A 27,908-nucleotide genomic window follows, 5' to 3' on the forward strand; every position below is an offset into this window, starting at 1 on the left:
TCTGGTCATACCACTTTTATTTACATCGTATCTATGTTACATTGTTTATTCAATATAGAAAAAATACGAATACACTCAGTATTCTCTTTTAATTTAGTAACTCCACGTTGTCAAATATTGACTGTTTTTATATTGGGTTTCCTACCCAATTAAAAAAAAGGGTGGGGGGGGGGGAAATGAACCTGGCAAACAATTCTTGCCATGTTATAACAGTAATATGTTCCTCTTTAAAAGAAAACTGATTTTTAAAAGACTTGTGATTAAACTGCTTACTGGCTTAAGGAAATATTTTAAAAGATAAAAATCAATTCATTCCTCCCTCAAGAAAAATGTTAAGGCAGTTATCTTAAAAACAGCTCAGTGATCCAGGATAAAATGTATATTCCTCATAAAGGGGTCAGTACGAAAAGAAAATCAAGGATAGACCCCATCGCACAATGGTTCTATGTATGCCCTCTCCCACAAATAACTAAAAGAAAGGTGACCATATCAACATAATTGTGCTGGAGAAAAGAAAAATCCACACTTAGATACCTGGTTTCTTTTAAAAATCCATGTTGCAAACAGAAGCAATGATTATTTCTTTTGGACATTATACTTTCTTTAAATGGGTCAAACTGGCAAATCAACGCTACAAAATATGTCTTCTCCGTCACTTTTAGTTATAATGCACACTATGTACATAAAGACAAGAGTTACCTATCTTAAACTAAATACAAATTAAAAAACGGCTTGTTAAAAACCAGAATCGGGACTTATAAACAGTGCAGAAAATGCAAACGCCAGAAATACGATGCCTCCTATGATCGTCACTGTAAGAGAAGAGAAACAAAGTGAAATAAGGCAAAATTCCTCTGGGAGGGAGCTAAGGTGTTGCCCATTACTCTTCCAATCTGGTAAACCCTGAAAAGAAATTAGAAACATTCAGGCCCCATTAAGTGAAGCAAAGCATACGTAATATGCCTAACCGTACAATAAGAATGCATTGCTTCCCCAGTGTTGTCTCGAGAGATGACAGTGTTGAAATTGAGACAGTGCTGGTAAGCAGCAATACGACTGTAACTCATCTTAAAACCCAGTTATTAAAATGAATGTTCCACAATCTCTGACAAGCGAAGAGACTTCTGTATTCCATTTTTAGGCCCTAGCAGCTACACAGGAAATTCTCCTAGGTGGAATCCATAAACATGGTCTCCACCTACGAATCCCAATCTTCTAAGACACACCTTTAAGGCCAGAAAGTTTTATTTCCAACATGATGATTGTTTTACTTACGTTGACAAACAGCTACCAAAAATCCAGTTAGGCTTTCAGATGAACTTGTATTTTACTAGCATCTACATATGTGAAAAACAGTCCACGTTCGCAACAGCAGTAACCAAATGTACTCCAGAATGTTAAAACTAAGAACCAGCTCTTTTTCTAATCTCTTAGCAATTCTAAGAGTTAAGTGATATTTTCTTTGTAATTTAAAGCACAAAAGACTTACCAGTTCTGACAGAGATTTTTTGGGCTATCATTCTTCCTCCGATGACTGCTAGTCCGGTGCATAAGCAGTGGCCCACTGTCCCACCCACTGCTACGCCGTACGGGTCCTGGAAGCAAGTGTGACTAACATTAATTTAAAAGCAGTTGAAACTGTTACCTGAGAAAGATAACTATTAGCCACTGAAAATGGAGATGAATAACAAAGCCTAACCACGTCTAAAAACTCAGGTGTGTGAGGTACGAAAATTGTAATAGCTGCTTGAGGGAATATTTGCAATCATATCCAGGAATCGAGCTAAAAGCAGACAAATTTCTAAGATCAAAATAATGCTAATTCAAGCAGGCAGCAGTTGTCACCATTCAGGCCATATTTAGCTCTTAAGTGACAAGTGCTGAGGGGACTCACCCCAGACCTCTCTTCCCTCAGGTAGTGTCTGCTATTAGGAGGAAACAAGGCAAGCCTTTACAGACCCGGCCTCCCTTTCTCTCCACTGTGTCTTCGGTGCTTCAACTCAGAGCCAGGAACACGGTATTCATTCCCTAAATCCTTGCTGTCAGAGCAAACTGGAGTCCCTCAGACTGGGAAGACCAGTGAATATTTTCCAGAAAGAATACCTCTGAAGGACTAGCAGGAAAATTTGACTTGTGGAGGAGAGAACATCCTAGAAGGCGAAAGGCCAGCAATGAGACAACTGCAGAAAAGGTTAACACACATTTCCAGAGAGAACCAATGAGTCACAAGAGAGATCCCATCAACCTAGGTGGAGGCCAGCTCATGAAGGACCCTATCGATAGGCTTACAGTTTAGACTTTAAGACACGCTGGTTTTTAGCTGGCGAGTGACAGAACAGGAGGTAGATGCTTTAAAAGTCTAGTGCAGAGAATGAGCTGGAAGGGAACAAGATTGAAGGCAAGGCGCTCAATTGCCTGGATTGGGGTGGGAGACTGGAAGCAGAGAAAAGCAGGTGGATTTGAGAATTAAGGAGGCAGAACTGATACACCCTAGTGATAGGTGTTACAGAAGAGAAAAATCAGGTATGACACCCATACTTCTCACCTATAATCCTCTAGATTAATTATGATAATACCAACATGACTCAAAAAGTTATTCGGAGCACGTGGGTGACTCAGTCATTTAAGCGTCCAACTCTTGATTTCCGCTCAGGCCCTGATTCCCACGTCAGGCTCTGTGCTCATAGTGTGGAATCTGCTCAGGATTCTCTCTCCCTCTCTGACCATCCCCTTTCCGTGCTCTCTCTCTCAAAATAAACATTAAAAAGGGGGGGGGGGAAGGAGTGAAGAAAGGGTGTATGGGTGCTGACAGGAGTTAAAAGTGGGAGAAGTTCAGGAGTCGGTTGGGTTCAATGGTGAAGCAGCTACGGGACTGAAGAGAACGGCCCTGAGAGGGAGAATGCAGACGAAGATGCCGAGGACGACATAACAGTAAGAAAAGCAACACTGAAGGGATGACGGAGGGAGAGGAGCCCAAAGAAGACTCCGGAGGGAGTCAGACAATTAGCCTCCCAAGAGGAGCACTGAGGGGCCTGTGGGTGGCTGCAGGGAACTCGAAGCCCCCATCAACCCTCCCGATGAGGTCAGAAACTAGGGTCCGGTGCGTTTAGAAACCAAGAAAGTAGAGCAACTCCTGTTTGCCATCAGAGCCCGGCCTTTTGAGACCGGGGGGAGGGACGGAGAGGCTGGCATCTGCAAGGGAAGCAGAATCCAGTAAGGTGTGAAACTGCAGATGAGAAAGACTCATACGTGCTAAAATGCTCACAGCAGGGCTGGGAGAAAGGCAAAGGTTTAAGCAACGGAGTGGAGACATGGGGCTGTGATCCGGAACCCAGCAGAGACAGGACTGCCACTGAGAGCGTGGACGGAAGAGACGCAGACACCTCTGCGAACCACGTGTGGCAGGGCGGGGCCGCACTGCTCATTCTGTGTGTTCAAACTTCTCAGCTGGCATCCGTGAAGATGCTGTCACTCTATCTCAAAGTGGTGCTTGAACAGTCACTGGATTGAATAAAATTTAAAAAGTTCCTTTAAAACAGTTTTCGGTCTTTGTTATTTGCCAAATTCATTTGACCCTGGAACCTCATCCCCCATTTTTTTTTTTTCCACTTAGTACCTAATTAAGGACACTAAATTCAGTTGGAAACAAAGAAATAGAGTTCAGACTAAAATGGACTGAACTGCATCTCAGCATAAATTATATAAAAAACTACCCAGAAAAGGTTAGGAATGTTAAGGGAAACAGACAAGCTGGCTTCTGCCCCTGAAGAGCTCGCAGTATCCCCACGGTGTTGGTGGCCGGTGGCACTGCATCGGGGACTCCACGTGCATCATCTTGTTTCATCCCCGGAATAATCCCACGAAGTAGGGAAATGCCCCATTTTCAGACAAGGAAATGGTGCGGGAACGCGGTCACACAGCTGAGGACTCACTCCACGCTGCTAGACTGCAGCAGACCGAGGGAGCTGACACGGACAGCAGATCTGGACCTTTCACAGTCTGTGCCACACAGACGACAGGATGAAGAAAAACGTAGTGATTTCTGCCATCATGACAGCTCTCACTGGCAGGACCACCACCACTGTCCCTACCACCACAGAAAGAGGTGACTTTGTTTCAAGTCCCAATGCTGACAATCTGAAAGCCGCTAAAAAAGGCTAAGAATGAAGAAAACTATAGGGCACGGCCATTACAGTGACATTTTAAAAGGAAGTTTTAAAATACAGGACTCAAGTGAAAAAACCAAGTTCCTCTTTTTCTTTCAATACAACATTTTTGATGCTTCTCTGACCAAATAGCCCCGTCCCAACCCTTGGTCCGGGCCTGCAACTTGTTTTATATTTTCTCTTCTTTTTTTCTTTTTAAATGTTTTATTTATTTATTTTGGGGGGGGGGGGCGGGAAGAGAGAGAGGGACAGAGAAAATCCCAAGCAGACTCCACGCTGTCAGTGCAGAGCCCAACATGGGGCTTGATCCCACAAAGCTGGGAGATCATGACCTGAGCTGAAATCAAGAGTCGGAGGCTCAACTGACTGAACCACTCAGGCGTCCCTCGTTCTGTATTTTAAACTGTAGCCTATGTTAAGGAACTTGCTCTTTTATGGTAGGCATCTCCTAGGAGTTAAGGACAAATTCAAATCACGCTTGTTATCTAAATCCTACCATCAGATAAAAACAATAATTTAACAGATAGAGACACTCCCTCAGCTAAGATCACAAGAGACTGAAAAGTCTCCACAGTACTGCATTCCACAACCATCTCCTCAGATCTTAACAGACCTGTGTGAACAATAAGACACCTCATGTAAAACGTTACTAATTCTTCTCAAAAGAAATAAAGATTATAATTTTAAAAGCAAACAACCTCCCCCCAAAAGCTAGCTTTTACATAAGTGGCATTTGATATCTATGAACAAGATATGGTAGAAGATGCTAGAAGGCTGAGAGCCACAGCTTCTAGTATTTGCCACTGCTACCGACTAGCTTATGACTTTGGACAAGTTGCCAGGTGTCTCTGAGCCTCAGGTTGTGCATCTTTAGAGCAAAGGGCAAGACAAGGTGACCACAAGTCTCCCCTAGCTTACCATTCCAGACCTTAGTATTCCGGGGCTAAGATTAGCAAATTTTATATCCAGAAACAAGTCAACTGTAATTGCACTACCCAGAGATAAGCACTGGGAACATTTTGATTTCCTGAATCTTCCATTCACCAAAGAGTGAATATTCCCAGAGCTATGTAGAAATTAGTAAATGAATGAACTAATTTCTCTTGTGCTGGACACTTAGGCTGTTTTGGATTTTCCACTGAATAGTATTTTGTAAAGTAACCCCTGAAACACTGAAGTTCTAAGAAAAGCCAGAAAACCGAGTCAAGACAACTGCCATGGTATCTATCACTCCAGCAAACCCGGAGGGAAGAGGAGTAAACAGAAGTCCAAAGACGGCAGTTAGGTTGGGCCACAGGACACCATCTGCCTGCAGAAGCTGGAGACCGTTCATTTTAAAGAGAATCGGGATTATTAGGGATTAGAAAATAGTCTAACATATGAAGTAGTCTCTTGGCCCACACGGACTGTTCAGGGTCCTGTGGAGAGAAGTAACAGTGTTATGCTTAGTTTTAACAATAATACAGAAGCAGTCATTTCTCAAGTATTACTCGCCTCTCTAGCTGCCAGAACAATCGTAGTTAGTTGGGAGCGATCACCCCATTCGGCTAAGAATGTCAGTGTGAGAGCCTGAACGAAGATGGGGGAGATAAAATGCAGCCATCTCTTCTGGGGTATTGTCGTGCTTGCACCCGTTTCGACATCTCCTGGTCCATTTAAGAGTTTAGTTCGTTGAAACTAAATTAAAAAGAAAAGAGAGAGAAAATAGTCCCAGCAGACAAATAAAAAGAGTACAAAATTACTTAATCTTTCTTTTAAAAGTTGTTTAAATTCTATGGAATATGCTCCAAGAAACTAAAGCTATGTAACCCCAGGGGCACCTGGGTGGCTCAGTCGGTTAAGCGTCCGACTTTGGCTCAGGTCATGATCTCACAGTTTGTGGGTTCCGGCCACACGTTGGCCTCTGTGCTGACAGCTCACAGCCTGGAGCCCGCTTCGGATTCTGTGTCTCCCTCTCTCTCTGCCCCTCGCCCCCGCCCCTTAAAAACAAACATACATTAAAAAAAAACTATGTGACCCCAAAGTTCTCTTTTGAACCACTGGTCTCACACAGCGACACACACTATATTCTCAATTCTTCCGTTCCTCCACCACAAAATCAACCAATATTTACTGATCACTTACTATCCTAAATGCTGTGGGAAGAAACTTGTAAAATACAAACTACAGCTCCTGCTTTGCAGGAGATAATCCCCTGAGGAACCTCATCCCATGAGGTTGACACTCTACCACATCCCCGTTCACTCAGCGTCTTATCACAGACAGCTCTAAGAATGCAAAGTGGGCAAAACAAGCTTCTATTTTTTTTTTTTAAACTTCTTTTGAGGAGCCCACATATATCACTCAGATACGGATAACCATGGAAAACCTCTGGATAATACTTATTCTTAGTGGAGTGCTTTTTTGGTCCAGACGTTTAGGAGCGCCATGACTTACTTCTTCATCCTTTTTCTTTAATTCTGCTTGAACTTCTTCCAGTTCCTCTTGACCCTCATCTGGACTCATCTTTAAGCCTTCTCGAAGCATTCTAATGCCAAAAATGGCAAATAATGCAGTGGAAACATAGTACGTATACACCCTGGGGATGACTGTGGTGGCATAGCCAAACAAAACTGGAAGAAAATGCAGAGTGTGGACAATTAGCATGCGTCTCATAATTCTGATTATGAGAAATCATAACTGAACATTGTTCTCAAGGAAAAGCTCATCTAAAACATAATAACCCGGCTTGCCACATGTCATGTCAACTTTAGGTAGAAAGTTAACTCTGATGCCCTCTAAGGAGTTGGACATCTTATAACCTGGAAGCTATACCACTTTCATACGCAAGTGATATTTCTTCATCACAAGTCTTTAAATTGCAAACTTCTTTAGTGAAGAATCATGACAAGATTCTCAAATGATAGGTATGATTCAAACTCTGCTCCTTTGTAATTATTTCAATATATCTGATAAAAGAAAACAAATCATTGCTATAACATACCCTAAAATAACATTTACAACAGACTCAAATTTATTCAGTATCGTTCTTTCCTACCATTAAAGAAAAGAGGACCACTGTATAAGTTATACCAAAAAAACCTTGGAACTGTATCAAGAACCCAAATCCTAACCATGAAACACATTTATACCAGCGTTATCAGTTCAGTAGTTAAAACTTAAAAACTACAGAAGGGCCAGAGGAGATTTTCACACAAATAATAAATGCAATTATCCTTTACTTCACATGCTCTTTTTATAAAATGGGCACAACACTTCAAAATCTGGATGAACGCCAAATGTATAACTGCACAGGTAAAATAGTCCCAGGTCACTATAATTACAAAATTCAAGATTTTAAAATCATGTTTAGAAACACATCACATCTACGCTTATGTGTATGTCTATGTTCTGATTATATGTATAAATATATACATTTGCATATATGTGTATGTACACACACAATACAGACCTATTATTTTCTAGCTCTATCCAGTGAAAAGCAAAGACATCTCAGTAATGAGGCCACTTGACATCCATTCTTGGCTTCTCACACCACTCCCCACTAAAAGCCTCCTGAGAAAAATGGCTAATTCCAGGCCTATGCAGACCAGGTACAAGCTGAACTTGTGCTATCTTGTCGTACTAGAAAGTATGAAGGAACAAAACCAATGATGGGAACATGATGCAAGGACATGGGAGCTGGCTTGGAGGGGCTTCCCCCAGCCAAATCTGGGGCAATTGAAGCAATATAATTAGGTAATTATAACCCACTGAAAACAATGAATCCCCAAGTTTATACTGACAACAAAGAGACAAACGAGTGGGATGGGAAGGAGAGCTCTGTGAGCGTAGTATGCCAGGCCCACTGGACACGGGGATGGGCTACTAGAATCAGAAAGCCATCATTCTACAATTATCAAGGTAAATTGAGATCATGGAAGAATCATTAACCCTAAACAATGGGCAACAGAGTGTCCGTACGGTCTTATTTAAAGTGTCTCCCTAAAGACTGCATATTAGTTGCAGGGAAAGAGAAAAAGACAGTACACAAGAAAAATCTTGACGTCACTGAGGGCAGACAGACATCTTGTTCTTCCAGATGTGACGTTCTCAGAGGGACAAATATCACCTATGCAGCATTCTGGTCAAAAATGCATTACCTTAATCTAATTATGAGGAAACAGCAGAGAAACACAAAATGAGAAGCAATCCATTAAAAGGGGAGGGGCTGTCTTCTTTAAAAAATGTTAATATCGTAAAACACAAGAAAAGGCTGTCGAAGTGTTTCCGATTAAAAGACTAAAAAAGAGGGGCACCTGGATAGTTCAGTTGGTTGAGGGTACAACTATTGGTTTTGGCTCAGGTCACAATCCCAGGGTTGTGGGGTCAGAGCCCTAGGTCGGAGCCCCATGTGTGGAGCCTGCTTAAGATTCTTTCTCTCTCTCTCTCTCTCCCTCCCTCTCTCTCTCTCGCCCCACCCCCCCCCACCCCATCCCAGCTCACACATTCTCTAAAAATAAAAAAACTTAAAAGACTAACAAACTAGTAAGACCCAAATGTAATACCTGACCTAGACTAGCTCCTCCTCTACGGGAGGGGGAGAAACTGCTACAGAGGATATTAAATCAACTGACAAAACTAAAATACAGATGGTAAAGCATGTATCCATCTATTCCTGTATATGAAGATATATGTGTATATTTATCTACTTTATGTATCTGCATATATAACATATACATGTCATATATATATATATAAATATATAAATTATGTATGTAACTACACATATAATTTTACTTAGATATAGACAGGTAAGTCACACAGGCTAAAGCACTGGGGTAAAATGCTAACAACACTGAATTTGTATAAAAGGTGTACAGGTGTTCTTTGTACTATTTTATTTTTGCAACTTTGTAAATTTAAAATATTTTCCCTAAAAGGTTTTAAAATTTAAAAATGGAATGTAGTGAGCTTTTTTAAATCTCCTAAACTCAGTTTTCCTTCTATCTTCAGATAGTCTTAAAATGAAAACACCCTGATACTTACTGATCCTTATAGAGCCATCTTTTCTGCCTTCTGCCTGACATCTCCATGGGAGAGCAAAAAAACTACTTGGCATTGTAACTTTTTCTTCTCCTGGTTACTCTCCCTCTATTTCCTATTTCTTTGGAAACTTTCCCTCAGACACTCAAGCACTTTTGCTCTGGGAACAGTGAGATGTTACTTCTCATTAAGCATGGACTTTGCAACCAGTCAGAACAGAGCTACAAACGCACTGGTCCTTCTACATCGTGGCAGTGTTGAAGTTCCAAGAAAAATCTGGAGTGAAGATAGAGATATGGGACTCACGGACTTTTAGGTAATTAAACTGAGAACACTCAGCACAAGGATGTTAGTGTGAAGGGGAAAAAAATGGGCCAAGGATACAATGGTGGGGGATGTGAATATTTACTGGTACAAAGTGTTTTCGAAGAGAAACAGAAATGTAACGATAAGCACATGGTGTCATAGAAGCCAAGAGAATAAAGAGGTGGGGAATGCCCGTGAATGTGGCCTGTGGGGGCTCACTGAAATGAAAACTGAGCTCTAATAAGGGAAGCTGGTTACTGAAGCCTTTGCAAAGATGTCAGAAGCAGAAATCAGATTACAAGTGGCTAAGGAGGGAAATGGGAGAAAGAGCAGAGTGTGTGCTCAGAATATGAGGAGGAAGAGCAGAGTAGTAAACTCTACTCCAACATGGGGGCGCCTGGGGGGGCTCAGTCCGTTAAGCGTCCGACTCTTGATTTCAGCTCAGGTCATGATACCGTTCTTGGGATTGAGCCCCGCATCAGGCTCCATGCTGACAGTGCGGAGCCTGTTTGGGACTCTCTCCCACTCTCTCTATCCCTCCCCCACTCACGTTCTCTCTCTTAAAGTAAATAAAAACATTAAAAAAAACCTCTGAAGTACACAGGATTCTCATCATGCTGTTGTCAAATGGCACAGAGGGGCTAGGTAAATGCCCCCAGATAAGTGAGGGGCTGAGCAGGAATGTGACCCCCCGCCCCACCCCCCCCCCATGTTTAGCCCTCCACTGGCATATAAGAGACAAGAGCTGCAAATGTGCAATCTCCGAACCGGGACTGACATACTCCCAGAGATTCTCAAAGACTTCACGAGGGGACACAGATGAATATTTTGCAAAAGAATCTATTTCCAGAAGTTCAACTTCCATAGGTTCTCTTTCCTAAAATTCATCTGCCTAAAAACATGCTTGTGGTTAAGGAGTCCTGCCGGCTTCCCTTTCTCACATCCCTTCTTGGTTGCCGTCTGTCTCCTTTACAAGGATGCCTTTAACCCAGCCTTCTATGGTGCATTTCCCCACAGTACGGAAAAATTGATGTCCTCGGGCAGCAGAGAGGGGGTCTAAACTACCAGTGTCTTCAATCAAGGCATAAATCAGACACAGGGCTTTGGGGCTTCCCTGTCTTATGCAAGTTTCTGGTAAGGTCATGACATCAGAAATAATGGCATTATGTTTGTTGGAACTAAAGGTCATGGCATTAGAACTAGGGTACCTGCAGGGCCCCTGGGTGGCTCAGTCGGTTAAGCGTCCGCCTTTGGCTCAGGTCATGATCTCGTGGTTCATGAGTTCAAGCCCCACATCTGTGGTGACAGCTCAGAGCCTGGAGCCTGCTTCAGATTCTGTGTCTCCCTCTCTCTCTGCCCCTTCCCTGCTCACGCTCTGTCTCTCAAAAATAAACAAACATTAAAAAAAAAAAAAAAAAAGAAAAGAAATAGGGTACCTGGGCCTTGATAGGAATGACAATTTTCACTGAGAAATTGTGCCTCTTTCATTCTCCAACCAGTGTAAACAATGCATGTTCCCTAAGGCAGAGTCTTGTTACACGAAGCAAAGAGATCATCAGAAGGAAATACTACAGCCCTCGGTGTCTTACCTCGCCCTTGTGGCACTCTCATAGCTGGGTGCCATGCCTAATCCAGCCACCTATCGTCCATTTTAGAAGAATTCTAAAGCAGATGGTTGTCATGGGGATGCATATCATGTTCATTTGTTTATTTTTTTTTTAATTTTTTTTCTTTATTTATTCTTGAGAGAAAGACAGGGTGTGAGCCGGGGAGGAGCATGGAGAGAGGGAGAGACAGAATCTGAAGCAGGCTCCAGGCTCTGAGCTGTCAGCACAGAGCCCGATGTGGGGCTCGAACTCACAAACTGCGAGATCATGACCTGAGCCGAAGTCGACGCTCAACCGACTGAGCCACCCAGGCGCCCCATCATGTTCATTTAAATTCAAAAACCAAGTCAAATGCTTTGTGACCGAGAGTCACAGGATTAGATGATTTACTATGGACCTACTAGAACTGCTATAGCAATCAGGTAACGTGGCAGACATTTTCCATAAACTGAATGAGCTATATCTGCAGCTCCAAGGTTCTGGCAAAAATATACTTAAAATATGTGATGTGACACAATTTTTAAATAAAATCCTTTATTGGCAAAAGTACACACAAATGAACAATATTTCAATTTTCTCAATTATTTCTAAATATAGCCAGTTAAACAAAGTACTCCTAAGTAAAAGACTAACATGTAGGGGCACCTGGGTGGCTCAGTCAGTTAAGCATCCAACTTTGGCTCAGGTCATGACGTCATAGTTCATGGGTTTGAGCCCCGTGTCCAGCTCTGTGCTGACAGCTCAGAGCCTGGAGTCTGCTTCGGATTCTGTGTCTCCCTCCCTCTCTGCCCTTCCCCTTCTTGAGCTCTCTCTCAAAAGTAAATAAACATTAAAAAAAAAATAGGGGTGCCTGGGTGGCTCAGTTGGTTAAGCGTATGACTCTTGATTTCAGCTCAGATCATAATCTCATGAGTTCGTGACATCAAGCCCCATCTCGGGCTCTGTGCTGATAGAACACATTCTCTCCCTCTCTGCGCCTCCCCACTTGTGCTTGCTCGCTCTCTCTCTCTCTCTCAAAATAAAGGAATAAGCTTAAAAAAAATAAAGATCAGAACTGAGGCGACACCCTGCTTAATTCTATCAACAGAAATATTCATCCACGGACATATAAGCTAATTTAAAAAGAATAGTTCTATCATTTCATTAAAAGATGCATTTCCAAACTTTAAAAAAATGTGTTGGGTAGTGTGATATATTAGCTAAATATATGTAATACGAATGTATGTAGTTTGTGATATAGTTTGCTTTGATCAACTGTACTATTAATAACTATAATCTGTAAAAAATATTAACATTTGAAGACTTAACAAAGGAAACTATCGGTATCTTTTTTTTTTAAATGTTTATTTATTTTTTGAGACAGAGAGAGACAGAGCATGAACAGGGGAGGAGCAGAGAGAGAGAGGGAGACACAGAATCCGAAGCAGCCTCCAGGCCCCGAGCTGTCAGCACAGAGCCCGACTCGGGGCTCGAACTCACGGACCATGAGATTGTGACCTGAGCCGAAGTCGGACGCTTAACCTACTGAGCCACCCAGGCGCCCCTATCAGTCTCTTTTAAAATTCACTTTATATGCAAATTTTTCCTGCAGATAAATGACAGTGTGATCCATAAGAGATTTTCAAGGAGAAAGTCATAATCATTAGAGTAAAATTCTATGAGGAAAAATATACCAGAAATTAGATCTCTGCAACCCCTTGAACTTAAGATGACACGCTTTAGATAACTTCCACATGAGAGGTGTGCAGAGTTTTTCCAAATGAGACACAAGGAAAGTCTGCAGACCACCGCACCAGCCTACAGCACAGGTGCGCAGCGTGGCCAGCGGGAAGGGGAGACAGGAGAGGGCAGGGCAGGAGACCAAGGTGGCCCTCAGCTGAGGAAAAGGAAGTGATCAGAGAGAAGAGGCGGGGAGCCCAGGGCACCGGGTTCTGAGGAGGGAACAGGCAGAGAGGCCAGCTTTCAAGCTACCCTCGAAGTGAAAAGAAGTTTAAAAAATAAAATCCTCCGATACTATTCATACTCATTCTGAACGATGACTTCACCACTTAACAACTCTCTCCACTCTCCCTATTTCCTGTGTCAGAATTTCCTTTGGAAGAAAAAAATTGTTTTTATTATGAAATATGATTAATGCTTTAACTTCTAAAATGTGTAAAGTGGTCAAATTATTGTAATCAGTAAAATACTCCTTTATTTTAGGTTTAAAACAACTTTAACTTGGACAGGTGTCCAAGCAGCCAGAAACAGAACTTGTTCTGTACATGAAGAACCAAGCTTCAGATGTGAGAGATGCTGAGGGGCAGAGGACCGAGCACCTGCAATATAGGATCTCACTTAACACGGACCACAACCCTACAAGGGAAGTAGGCTTTATCCTCTCTGTTCTACAGACGTGGACACTGAAGCTCGCAGGTTAAGGAACTTATCATTAGGCCACTACCCGGCATCAGGCTCCAAACCAAGTCTGGCTATAAGGGGAAAGCTCGTGGCTTTCCTCCCAGCTTGGGGTGGCTTTGGAATTAGAGACTCCACTCTGTTTAATTATTTAGTGTTAACGTTTACTTTCGCATGGTCTAATTCTTTGAAAAAATGAAGTCTGTAGAATAGAAACACAAACTGGGAGTCTAAGAACATTTTATAATGGGGTAAGAACAGCGTAACCAAACACAGTAACTATGAAATGTCCTTCAACAGCTACTGGTTTCCAACATGTCCCTGAAATGTATTTGAGTCCTATTTCTAAGGTATCAGATATAAACCTATCTGGACTGAAAAGAAAAAAAAGCCAGGATACACACAGTCATAGCAAGGATAAAAACTAGTGAAGAAATGAGAAGTATGTGTCTTGGCTGTGAATAGCTGAAAATTTAACTTTAAAAGCGCAACATGGTTTTCAGCGGTTTATGTACCAATACCATATTCTGTTTACTAAATTCTGGAACTCTGGGAACCAAACTGCAACCCAACTAGCTGGATGATTCCATGACTCAACGGCCCACAGCACGCTGTCTCCTTAATCCACTGAAGTCATTAGGAGGAAAGAGCACACTCACCTGATAAGCACGTCATCAGGCCCAGGGCAAGCATGGCCCCAGCCAACACCGTCAGACGGTTATAGCGCATGGCCATGATGGCGGCTATGAAAAATGTCTTATCACCCAGCTCAGATACAATGATAACTGATATGGCAGCGACAAATGCATGGATAAATCCCAAATTTGTCTGGGTAGCTGGATCTTCTTTATTGGAATGAACCGGGGCAGCTGGTGTAAATCCTTTCTGAAATAAAAAAAATATATATATATATGTATGTATCAGCTACTTCTTGAAAAAAATCATTACTTAAAATTGTTTTATTTTTGAATGCGAATTAAGGTTTTTTCTGGCCATTAGACTTATTTCCTGCCTAAGCACTGTGAAAGCCATTTTAAAAAAAAATTTTTTAATGTTGGGGCGCCTAGGTGGCTCAGTCGGTTGAGCGTCCAACTTCAGCTCAGGTCATGATCTCACGGTCTGTGAGTTCGAGCCCCGCGTCCAGCTCTGTGCTGACAGCTCAGAGCCTGGAGACCGCTTCGGATTCTCTGTCTCCCTCTCTCTCTGACCTTCCCCCATTCATGCTCTGTCTCTGTCTCAAAAATAAACACTGAAAAAATTTTTTACTTATTTTTGAGAGAGAGCAAGAGACAGAGTATGAACAAGGGAGGGACAGAGAGAAAGGAGACACAGAATCCAAAGCAGGCTCCAGGTTCTGAGCCTGATGCAGGGCTTCAACTCACAAACCAGGAGCTCATGACCTGGGCTGCAGTCAGATGCTTGACGGACTGAGCCACCCAGGTGCCCCACTCTGAAAGCCATTTGTAATGACCAAAACCTCTAGCTGATGGATGCCACAATGCAGATCCAAGTACAAATCTACAAAATAATTTTTTTAAAAAAAAGAGTAGAGACCAGCTATAGCCCCATACTAAAACTACCTTATTTTCTAAGTATTTGTGATTTGAGATTTAGTTCTCAGCTATGTCTCATTCAAATTTTTACTTGTAACTTGAGTGGAAGAGCCAGGTATGTTTATCAAGCATTCAGGTAACGGAAAGCTGAGAGAAATTCCGTTAACACTTTAGAGGACAAAGTAGGTTCCAGAAAGCTCTCAACAGACTAGAGCAAGAAATGGCTCCAGCTAAGATGAGGTTTAATATAACTGGATATAAAAATATATAACTTATTTAACACCAAAAAACCCCCAATAATTTGATTAAAAATGGGCAGAGGACCTGAACAGGTATTTTTTCCAAAGACATCCAGATGGCCAAGAGACACATGAAAAGATGCACCACAACACTCGTCAGGAAAAGGTAAATCAAAACTGTAATGAGGTATCACCTTAATCTGTCAGAATGGCTAGAATAAAAAAGACAAGAAATAACAAGTGTTGGTGAGGGTGCAGAGAAATGGGAATGAACCCTCATGTGCCTGGTGGGAATGCAAACTGGTGCAGCCACTGTGGAAAACAGAATGGAGGCTCCTCAAGAAATTAAAAATAGAACTACCCTAAGACCCAGTAATTCCACTACTGGGTATTCACCCAAAGAAAACAAAAACACTAATTTGAAAAGATATATGCACTCCTATGTTCACTGCAGCATGACTGACAATAGTCAAGACAGGGAGGCAGCCTGTGTCCATCAACAGATGGACGAATAAACATGTGGTACACACACACAGTGGAATATTACTCGGCCATAAAAAAAGATGAGATCTTGTCATGTGCAGCAACACGGATGGACCTAGAGAGTATTAGGCTAAGTGAAATAAGGGAAAGACAAACACATGTGGAAGACCAAAACAAATGGATAAACAAACAAAAACCATGAACAGAGTCATAATTACAGAGAACTGATGCCTGCCAGGGAGTTGGAGGTAGGGGGATGGGCAAAATGGAGTGAATAAGTCACGGGAACAAAAGGTACAGCACAGGGACTATAGCCATGTTACTATGGTAGCCATGCATGGTGACAGATGGCAGCTACACCTGTGAGGTAGCATAACACAGTTGTTGACTCCCTGTGCTGTGCACCTGACACGAATATAACACTGTGTCCACCTCACTTCAATAAAAAAATTAAAAACTATTAAAAAAATAGACATAGATAGCTGTATATACGGATGGTCCTAGGCTAAAGTCTAAAAATATCCTAGGAGATGTAATGTGGTCTAATAAAAAAGATAAACCGAAGTCTTGGTCAGCATTAATAAGGTCATTTTAAGCTGAAAACGTGACCAAGCTCAAACAAGCAACAGGCACTTCAAGTACTTGAAATAGTGGCAAATCCATTATTCTGTGCTGCTCAGTTCTTACCGAAGTTTTGTATGGCTCTGGGGCAGCACCATGAAGAAAGCACTGCCCCCCCGAAGATCATCCCTGACAGAAGAGGCTCTAAAACCAGGGACTGGCAAGCTACCGTGGGGCCAAGTCCAGCCTGTGTCAGCTAAGAGTGTTTTTTATATTTCCAAGGGGTTGCAAAAAATAAAAACAAAGAGGGACGGAAGGAGGAGAGCTGGAAGAAGGAAAGGAAAATTATGCAACAGAGACCTTAAGTAGCTTCAAAACCTAAAGTATTATCTGGGCCATTAAAAAAAGTTTGCCAACTCAGGCTCCAAAACAATCAAATGAGGGATTAGGAAGGACTGGGGGCCTCTGTTCCAATAACCGCAAAAGTCTCTATGTGTGTATTTACTCTGTATGATCACAAGAGGTAGAACTAAAAAGTCCCGGGGGGGGGGGGGGCGCCTGGGTGGCTCAATAGGTTGAGTGCCCGACTTCGGCTCAGGTCACGACCTCTCAGTCTGTGAGTTCGAGCCCCGCGTCGGGCTCTGTGCTGACAGCTCAGAGCCTGGAGCCTGCTTCAGATTCTGTGTCTCCCTCTCTCTCTGCCCCTCCCCCACTCATGCTCTGTCTCTCTCTCAAAAATGAATAAATGTTTAAAAAAAAAAAAAAAAAGTCCCAGGGGACCGGGGGAGGGCGGCACCTGGGTGGCTCAGTCATTTAAGCCTCTGACTCTTGATTTTGGCTCAGGGTTCATGAGTTTGAGCCCCACACTGGGATTCTCTATGTGTGTATGTGTCTGTTTGTCTCTCTTTCTCTCTCTCCCTCCCCCTCCCCTACGCACATGTGCACTCTCTCTCAAAATATATAAAACTTAAAATAAACGTCACAGGTAGCAGGTTTGGTGTCAGGTTTTAGCTTAACACAGGGAAAAGATTTCTACCCCCAGAGAGCCACCTGAAGCCGAGCTGGGCTGCTAGAGAAGGTAGGAAATTCCCCGCTCAAGGTCACCATTCCAGGGAAGAGAAGGACCACTTACAGGAAAATTCTCAGTGTGCGTGTCATTCCTCAACTAACAACGTAAACTTGTCCCATTCCACAGTGAAGATCAGCAAGATTTAAGCATTTATGAGACTACAACTTTGAGCTACAAACTGGGGAAATTTAACATTTTAGAAAATATTTGGTATTAGGACTAAATCAAGAAGGACAGCCTTGGAATTCGGCTCTTGAAGAAGTACCATTCACAGAAATTCTGGCCTTCTCTCCATTACCATTTTAGTTCCATCTATGCTGATGTTTCTTTAAAAATGAGCTTCCTTTCTCTTCAAATACTCTACAGTCATTAAGCATCAAAAAATATATATATAAGCATTGCAACTTGGCTCTCATTAATGCAACCATTCTCTCTGATACACCTTTTGTATGAAGAAACGTCTCTGTAAAGTATGTATCATCCAAAATCCAAGAAAATGTTTAGGAATAAATATACGTTGTTTATGATCAATTAGGTCCAAGCTCAAACAGAAAATGTTTACTTGTAAAAACAAAACAGTAACCAAAACTACATATTTTTATGGCTTTATAACTCCCTGCTATAAAACCTTGGCCACATTACTTCGCCTCTCTGTTGCTCTGTGAAAAATGAAGACGACAAAATAAAATTTGCCTCCTGAGTATGACAAGAGAAAACAAAAAACTACATACTCTTAAAAACTTGCTATATACAGAACACAAGAAACTCAACTTGCAGCTTGGATATCCAAAAGGTAAGTGTGAAACCGCCAACCACGGTGAAAAGAATGTAAAGCCAAAGTATCAGGGTATTATGGAGGTCAATTTTTAAAACTTAAAGTGCTAATAATAGGGTCAGAAAATTATCAGCTACCATGCGTTTGCTGTCAAATGCCTAAGTGCTTACTGTGTGCAAAGAGCACATCCTTTTTCTAACTCACCATCTGGGTGACTTGTAATGGTTCAATATGTGGCTGTGCTATCAAAATGCCTGGGTCCACAGCCAAGGCATTATCAGTCGACCTTGGGCCAGGAGGTCTGCCTCCCTGTGACCCAAGCCCCACTGCAAGATGAGGGGTACCTACATTTACAGACTTGCTGTGAAGACTGAGTTAGTAACACATAAAGCTGCTAGGATGATGCCTAGGACACAGCAAGGGCTCAGCTACAAACAGTTATCTCAGCACACCACAACACAACCAGTTTAATCTCTGTAAAACTAGGTTCATCGTGTTACCTCACTGTTTTAAGAATGAGCCTTACAGTCCATATGGAAGGATAAATAAGCCACAGGAGCTTATTTATTAATAGCTTATTTATTAATATTATTAATATTAATAGTATTAATAGAAAATACTGTAAGCCACATAATTTAAATTTTCTGGCAGCCACATTTTAAAAAGTAAAAACAGATAAAACTTTTTTTTTTTAAGTTTCTACTTCTTTATTTGAGAGAGACAGATAGAGCACAAGCGGGGGATGGACAAAGAGAGAGGGAGAGAGAATCCCAAGCAGGCTCCACGCCGTCAGCATAGAGCCCGATGCGGACCTCAATCTCAAGAACCATGAGATCATGACCTGGGCCAAAACCAAGAGTCGGATGCTTAACCAACTGAGTGAGCCACCTAGGCGCTCCCAAATAAAATTATTTTTAACTACTCTGGAAGCATAGCATTCTTTTTAGTTTTATTTCCACACTAAGTCTTCACACACTGTTGTCGATCTACTTGCCACACCCATCTCACACACATCTCAATGTGAACTAGCCACGTTTCAAGTGCGTAAGAACCGCCATGGCTCATTGCTCTGGTTCTGGGCAGTGCAACACAAGAGCACGTGAAGGTTTTGGTAACCACAAGCCTTCAATGATGTAGCCCTACTGCCCCTCCTACCCCCTTTTCATTATTCATCTTGATTCCTCAAGATCCAACTTACACAGAACCTCATGAGAAAGGCCTAACCCAACAACTCCAGCCCCTAATGATCCTGTTCCCCTCAAGTAAAAGTGAATGCATACTGTGGACAATGTGTCATGGCAGGCATATGACTGAAACAAAGTTTAAGATAGGAACACTCAGGGAGTTAATCTTTTTGTATTAGAAGCATGTATAAATATAATGTTATAATTTGTAATAATAAAAGACAAAATAACACAATGTCCATCAATAGGGAATTGGTTAAATAAATGGTAGCTTATTAGAATACTATATTCTAAAATATAAGTGAAGAATCAGGATCTTTTATATATATTAATAAGGAAAAATCAGTAAGGTATTTTTAAGTTGGAAAAAAGCATGCATTATGTATACAGTCATCGTATGTATGTCTGTGGAGGGGCACAGAGGTAGGTAGGTATATATAGCATGTATACAGTTGTTGTCGCATGCCAAATCTCAGCAAACAGTTACCAGTGGGTGTTTACAGGGAAGAAACCAGGATGACTAGAATAGGGGTCGACAAACTTGTTCTTAAAGGGCCAAATATTTAATCTCATGGACCACAAAGCCTTGGTGATAACTACCCAATCAGATGCTGTAGCTTGACAACAGCCATGGATAATACTTTAACGAACGGGCATGGCTCTGTTCCAATAAAAAAACTTTATTTACAAGACAAGGAGCCTGTGGTAAACTGCAGTTTGCAGAGCCCTGAACCAGAACACCAGAGGAGGAGACATACTGTTTCACTCTACATACTTCTGTACCTTTTGAGTTGTTTTTATTTTTTTAACCATGCACATAATTACAAACACCTGTTGTGCACCACTTCAAAAAGATCTCTTGACCCAATCTCTTACCCCCCTTATAGAGAACCAGTTCCTTGAAGGCTGCAACTGGCTTCAGGCAGGTCCAACCAGAAAAGTAAGAGCTCTGTACTTATTCACTACCCGGAAGTATGGAGAAGTTAACACCTGTGGGGCAACCTTTGACCAGTGGGGGAAGTCGGCCCTGAAATTCACTTCATAAGCCTCCTTCAAATTCTCAGCAGGATTCAGTACGAGCCACTCACAGAGTGATTACCTTGAAAATACATTGGGGTGCATGCACTTACCTCATTCCCAGGACTGACCATTTGAAAGAATGCAGGCATGTTCTGAGAACGGGGAGTAAACCATCAGATGAATGGCTGGGGTAAGATAAGAAAGATAAGTTGAGCCCAGACTGAAAATCCTGTGTGTTCAGACTGGCCCAGAGGCAAGCAAGAAGCCCTTAAAAGTTTGAGTAGATGTCACAAATATGATTCAGGCATTATGACTAACAGATCAGGGCAGAAAGTAGAGAATGGTAGCCACTGGACCAATTCATGAGGTCAGCTGCATAAGACCAATGTTGAAGACAAGTTAGGGAAGGGAAAATTCTGCACCTGAAGGACAGGGAAAACATCAACATAACTTTAAATGGAGTGGGGGCGGGAATCAAAGATGATGGTAAGGTTTTCTGCTGGGTTTACTGGGAGAAATATTTGTATTCCTACAAAGCATGTGGGACAGAGGAATAAAAATAAGGGGTTTGGTTTCAGACACATTCAACGTGAGGTGGTAAAAAGCATTTCAAATGAAGGTTTCCAAGAGGCCGTCAGAACCAGGATTCCTGATCTGAAGCCAGCACAGCCTCAAGGTAAGTGTCTGGCTGCTGGCAGCCTAAATTGATCAGCTAGAGCCCTGCAGGCAGAGATTTCCAAGGCAGAGGGAGATTAGATTAAGTGGAAACAATGAGACTTAGAGAATGTCTATACTTAGGGAAGGAGGAGGAGGAAGAAACAAAAGAACAACAAAACTGTCTTAGATATTTATAGAGCAGGCAGGCAAGCACCACAGATGGTCCAGTTGGGGGCAGAGTCACCATTCGCTGAGCGACTAACTAGATGCCTAGTATTTTCATTGTTTTTCTTGATACTCAGAAACCTGAGAACTATTATCCCAAATGAACATAAAAAGACGGAAACTTATGAAGATCCAAGTTATACAGCCGAAATGGGGTAGGACTCTCAAAGAGGAGGGTTAACAGTGCGAAATGACCCCTTGGGGAGGCAGGTCGGTAGGCTTTAGGTATTCTTTAAAAACAGTTCCAATGAAAAGACAGCGACCAAAGTCGGATAAGAAAAGACTAAAGCAAAGTGAAGAAGCTGCTAAATCCCTAGTTAGAAATTTGGTCTGTAAAACTCAAGAGGAGAAACCAATACAGGCAAGTAGTTAAATTAACAGCCTTGTTTCCCCTTTACCAAATAGGAAAAAGCTGCAGCCATGTGTCAGCACACAGGAAGGAGCCGAGGAAAGGGAGAGAATAAAGGTACTGAGGAAGGAAAGTACCGAAAGTCAGAAGAGAACAGGCACATGGACACAGAGCAGAGGCATGGAACGGATGACAGTCTTGTCCCATACGTGGAGAGAGGCAGAAAGTGTGCGCACAGAAGCACTTACGTCGGTGTTACAGGAGGGTTGCATGCAGGGACTGCATTCTGGTATCCACTATCCAGTTACGACATTAGAACAAAGCAAGAAATGAAGCACCAGTGCTTTCCTTGGTACAGAAACCACTATTTCAGTATTTTAATTTGGGTTTGAGATGCAAATGATTTACATCTTGAGAGCAGAGTCAACACCTCATAATTGAAAAAAAATTGTTGAATAAAACTCATCTTTACTCAAAATTAGTCCCAAATGAAAAAACTGGGGCGGGGGGGGGGGGGGAAGAGGAGTTCCCTCATTTAAAAAGTATTCTTTTATGCTTTCCTGATCTTCAAGAGAAGAAAATGACAATGAAAACAGTAATTCCTACTGAGTCCTACAGTTCAAATGAACACGTGAGGGCGAGAACATGAAAGCTTGATGGGAATCTCCAGCTACACGTGACAAAACCAGAGAAGAGAGGAAGACGCTTCCTGTGAAACCAAATCTAGGCAGCTACCCAGAAAGAGACCTATCTAGCAAGAACACAAAAATAAAATCGTTCAACAAAAGTTATCACACAACAGGTGAAATTATTTGGAGATACAGAAGTCTAAAGGAAAATGCTTAGAATGGGCTCAGAACTGTCTCCTTGCCATTATTTTATTGTATCAGTCAGAAAAGCCTTTGCCAGAAAGTAGAAAAATGTGCACAAAAATATACATGCAACTTAAACAAGATACCACGGGAGAGAGCCAAAGCATAAGAGACTCTTAAAAACTGAGAACAAACTGAGGGTTGATGGGGGTGGGAGGGAGGGGGGGGTGGGAGATGGGTATTGAAGAGGGCATCTTTTGGGATGAGCACTGGGTGTTGCATGGAGACCAATTTGACAATAAATTTCATATACTCAAAAAAAAAAAAAGAGTTAGATAAAAATAAATAAATAAATAAATAAATAAATAAATAAACAAACACAAACAAGATACCACGGATAAACCTGGTTTTAAGAGATTGTATTAAAAAAGGATAAAATTATATTATAAATTATAAATTTTCACTGTCATGTAAGTTATTTTTATTTGTGAATGTTAGGTTTATTATTACTATTATTTTTATTTTTTTTTGAGAAAGAGATGGGAAGAGGGACAGAGAGAGAGAGAGAGAGAGAGAATCTCAAGCAGGCTCCAAACTCTGCATGGAGCCTGCCACCGGGCTCAATCCCACGACCCTGGGATCATGACCTAAGCTGAAATCAAGAGTTGGATGCTCAATTGAATGAGCCACCCAGGCGCCCTTATTTTTTAATATTTTATTTTTAATGTTATTTGTTAATTCATATTTATATGAATTTATAAATACATTTTTAAAAAATTTTTTAAATTTATTTCTGAGAGAGATACAGAGAGAGAACACAGGGGAGGGGCAGAGAGAGAGAGAGAGAGAGAGAGAGAGAGAGAGAGAGATTGATTCTTAAGCAGGTTCTGCACGCTCAGTGCAGAGCCCAATGTGGGGCTCAAACTCGTGAACTGTGAGATCATGACCTGAGCCAAAACCAAGAGTCAGACACTTAACTGACTGAGCCACCCAGGCACCCCATAAATACATTTTTTAAGTTTATTTGTTTTGAGAGAGAAAGAGCACGTGCAAGCAAGGGAGTGCAGAGAGGGAGAGAGAATCCCAAGCAGGCTCCACGCTGCTAGCACAAAGCTTGACATGGGGCTTGATCTCATGAATTGTGAGATCATGACCTGAGCCAAAATTAAGAGTCAGATGCTTAAGCAACTGAGCAACCCAGGCACCCCAATACATTTTGTTTTAATGAGTTTAACAACATTATTTTTATACATGTTACTGTTTGGTAATATATTTATAAATTGAGATTTGAAATGTATTAAATGTATTTAGTTTCACTGATTTTTTTAAATGAATCGCTTTGATGGATAGAATACCACCAAATAAATTCATCAACATAATTATCACTTCATTTCGACACAGCAATCAAGAGTAGGACAAGAGTCACCTGACAGCCTCTAGCTTCGCTGTAAAGAGGCTAGAAGTGGGAGGTTGGGCTGGATGGAGCAGAAGTGCAACTTCATGAAAATGGGAAAAAGTTTAAAAGGCCTTCTGACAGTTCAAAGATAAGAAATGCCAAGAAACAGGGGTGCCTGGGTGGCTCAGTTGGTTAAGTGTCTGACTTTGGCTCAGGTCATGATCTCACAGTCCGTGGGTTTGAGCCCCATGCTGTCATTTCAGAGCCTAGAGCCTGCTTTGGATTCCATGTCTCCCCCTCTCTCTGCCCCTCCCCACTCACACTGTCTGTCTCTCAAAAAACGAATAAATGTTAAAAAAAAAAATTAACAAATGCCAAGAAACAGTAAAGCAGAAATACAATAAGAATTTGTACTGGGTGAGGTAATAGGCTTTTGTGGCTTTATCAACAGTGCTCTGCAACCAGAGCAGCTCTTTGGACTTCCAGAATATGCAGCAAATTATAAACTGCCTGATCTCCCTAAACTAAAGGGACTTAATGCTTCTTGTACTACATGCTCTGTCCAGGGAAAGAATAAGAAAAACTGGAGTAAGTCACTAGAAGCATAAACTGCATAAAGGAAAGGACTCAAAGTAGTGAACAACTACTCTTTCCATGGCTTTGTAAACTGAGGTTTATTTGTAACTAGGAGTAGAGAGTGAACCTTTTTACCTGGTTATAGGAAAAAAAAAAAATACCCAATGTAGAAAGCCCTATCAGAAGTTCAGCTATCTTGCTTCAAAGCACCCTGGGAGATATAACTATGTTATTACATCTCACACCTGAATGCCTACCAACAAAGGAGAGATTTTTTCCCCCCCTCCATTTTCAGAAGTCCACTCTCACACAGTGGCATGAAAAAAGTAAATTTAAATATCCTACCTTTTTAAAAGATCTACTGGATGTAACTACAAAGCAAAATGGTTGAAACTTTCAGATACCCAGCAATGCTTGGCCCTTGTTTATATGGTTATTAGACTGAACCCTGACCATATCTTACCTCTACCAACTGGACAACAAAAGCAAATGATACTTATATTAAGTAGTTCAGAAAACATGACAGAAAAATCTCTTCTAACATGCTGTAGTACTGTAGAGAAAAAAACTCTGAGCCATATCAAAGTTAGATGAAAATATAATTAAAACAAGATCATTAGATTCTACCATACAATAGAGAGTTTAGAATAAATTCCTACCTTAAAAGAACCACCGAGAAAACAGATGACTCTTGAACAGTGTGGGGTTAGGGGTGCTGAGCCACTATACACTGGAAAATCTGCACAAAGCTTTGGACCACCCAAACACTCAACTACTAATAGCCTACTGTTGACAGAAAGGCTTACTGATAACATAAACTGATATCAATTAACACATATTTTGTATGTTGTATGTATTAAATACTGTGTTCTTATAACAAAGCCAGAGAAAAGAAAATGTTAAAATCATAACAGAGAATATTCATAGTATTGTATGGAAAAAAAATCCATGTATAAGTGGACCCGTGCACTTCAAACCCATTGTTCAAGGGTCAACTTTAAAGACAAAAATCTTATTAGATTGTGCCTGCCCCTTCCCTTCACATCTCCAGTTTTAAAGACAAGCATCCTTAAGACCACTTAATACAATCATTGCATACTGCTGCCTTTATTTTACAAGTCTGGATTTTCCCTGTCTAAAAGGGTATTATTTTTTTTATTAAAATTTTAATATTTATTTATTGAGAGAAAGAGAGACAGAGCGTGAGCAGCGGAGAGGCAGAAAGAGAGAAGGAGACACAGAATCTGAAGCAGGGTCCAAGCTCTGAGCTGTCAGCACAGAGCCCGATGCGGGTCTCAAACCCACAAACCAAGATCATGACCTGAACCAGTCAGATGCCTAACCTACTGAGCCACCAGGCGCCTAAACGGGTATTATTAATAGCCACACCTACCACTATTTATATCTCAAAAATCACTATAGGACTAGAGCTCTGATGAAAAGGCCTGGAAAGTTACATTCAAAATCTAAGTTACTTCACCCAAACCAGTCTTGTTTGAAAGCAGTAAGTTAATGACAGATGAGGATTTTAAAAGACAGAAAGCTAAATGATAAACACTAAGAATACATTTCATGAATCAGCATTTCAGTTCAAGTTCAGAAGTGGAAAAGGTGAGCAGGGTCAGCTGAGCCCAGGGGTAACAGGCAAGAGAGAAATCACGTTTAAACTGGAAGTTATGGGGAAGTCTTCACAGACAGTAGGTGTCTGCGGGTTCCTGAAAGGTGGGAAAGGTTCTGACCAGTGGGCTCCAGGCTCACTGAAGCCTTTTTTAGGGAGACTGTCATCTGGGAGACTAGCTCTGGAGCACAAAGCGCGTCTCAGGTTAGAGTGGTTTGAGTATTGCATATGAGCAAGGGTGCCGTGGCTAAAAAAGACTGGGCGCCACCTCAGGGAGAAACCTCAACATCCTGCATTAGAGGATGGACTGAAGTCAGTATGCGGGGACAATTCACTGAGGATTTCTGAGAAGTAAAACAGAATTCAGTTTTAGAAAGATTAGATGGGCGGCGACGGGCCGAATGTAGCCTGGGAGGCTGAGCGCCAAACCTCTCCTACCAGAAGAGACCACAGAGGCCTCAATTCAGGAGTCCAAATTGGAAATGAGGAGAAAGCTTCCCCGATACAGGGAAGACATTTAAAATTGCCGCCGAGGTTCTGGACACAAGTGACTAAGTGATTCCATTAACATACATTAAAGTCGTTAATAAGGCCAAACGACAGGGTTCTTTCTGGTATGCTTATGAATTTAGTTTTGGCATCCCGTACGCTGCAGCACTCTGTACTGTCAAAGACGGCTTATTCCTCTGCGTTCCTGAGGGTTACTTCCTGCAAGCCAGAGCACGTTTTTAAAAAGTGAGAGTCACTCTTCATAATCCATATATATTTGGCAAAAACCACAGGTCATACAAAGCTGAATTTGGGTAAGCAGCTGGGGATGAGCGTTTTCAACAATGAAATGGCCGATGTTCTCATCCTCAGGGAATACGAAAAGCCTCCCACTGTCCTCTGTTACAAACTTTCTACCCGGAACGAGTACTTGCAGCTCTTTAGGGCACATCTGATCATCAAGACGCCCTTTCCTCAGCAGCATCCCGATGCTCCCGGACTGGAGGTTTACAGCGGGCTCCTTGCTGGGCGCTCCCACCCCCTCCCCCATAAGGAGCCGGGCGAGGCCGGCCCGACCCGGGAAGAAGGGCCCTCCGCCGCCTCCACCCCAAGGAGCCGGGGCGGGCTCCCCTCCCCCCGCCGGCAGCCGGGGCCGGGCGCGGCGCTCCCGGCGGCCGCGAGCCTGGTACCCGGTGCACCGGCTCCGCAGCCGGCCCGGCCCGTCCTGCTCACCTCGGCCCGGGCAGGCTCGGGGCCCTGCACGGCCGCCGGCTGCGGCTGCAGCTGCTGGGCGGGCGCCGGCGGTTCCTTGTTCCGAAGGCTAAGGTCTTCGTCCGGGACAGCGCGGACGCCGGCCGGGGCCCACAGCAGCGCTAGCAGCAGAAGCAGAAGCAGCCGGGGCGCCGATGCGCGGCCACTCCCCCGGGCCGCCGCCGCCGCCATCCCGCTGGCCGAGGCGGCCACGCACGGGCGCCACAGGAGGAAGTGCGGGCGACGGGAAGCCTCGACTCCGAGCCGCCCCGGCAGTGCCTCCCTCTCGCCTCGCCGCCCCAGCTTAGCGAGAAGCCGGCACCATGCGGTAAGAGGCAAGGGCGGGCGAGAGGCTTAGCGCAGGCCGGCGTCGCAGCCGCCGGCTCGATCCTCCCCCTTTCCGGCAGCGGCCACAAGACTCCGCCAACTGTCTCGTTGCGGGCCAGCCCAATTCCTCCGGGCCCCGCCCCTGCCCGTGACGGCCTCCCATTGGCCGGGCGTCCGCCTCGGCGTCGTGACGTCCCCAGGCAGGTTGAGGTGCGGCTCGCGCCCTCCTCCCATTGGACCCAGCGCTCCTGGGAGGTACCCGGCACCGGGTGACGTTTCTCTCCTCGCATCTTCCCGCGCCCCACGCGGGGTCCTCCTCCCCCG

General features: G+C 42.8%; 1 protein-coding gene across 1 annotated transcript; it reads right to left on the reverse strand.

The window, feature by feature from the left end:
• On the reverse strand, window positions 1-27,674 carry TMEM165 (transmembrane protein 165). Its single transcript, XM_030313849.1, has 6 exons — window positions 27,240-27,674; window positions 14,161-14,386; window positions 6,603-6,778; window positions 5,661-5,843; window positions 1,490-1,595; window positions 1-812 (listed from the first exon to the last, which is right to left on the reverse strand). Exons 1-6 carry the CDS (start codon window positions 27,447-27,449, stop codon window positions 736-738), a joined length of 978 nt encoding a protein of 325 aa, XP_030169709.1. The 5' UTR covers window positions 27,450-27,674; the 3' UTR covers window positions 1-735.
• Window positions 27,675-27,908: the final 234 nt, after the last annotated feature.

This window comes from Lynx canadensis, chromosome B1 (assembly GCF_007474595.2).
Source record: "Lynx canadensis isolate LIC74 chromosome B1, mLynCan4.pri.v2, whole genome shotgun sequence".
Taxonomy (NCBI): Eukaryota; Metazoa; Chordata; class Mammalia; order Carnivora; family Felidae; genus Lynx; species Lynx canadensis.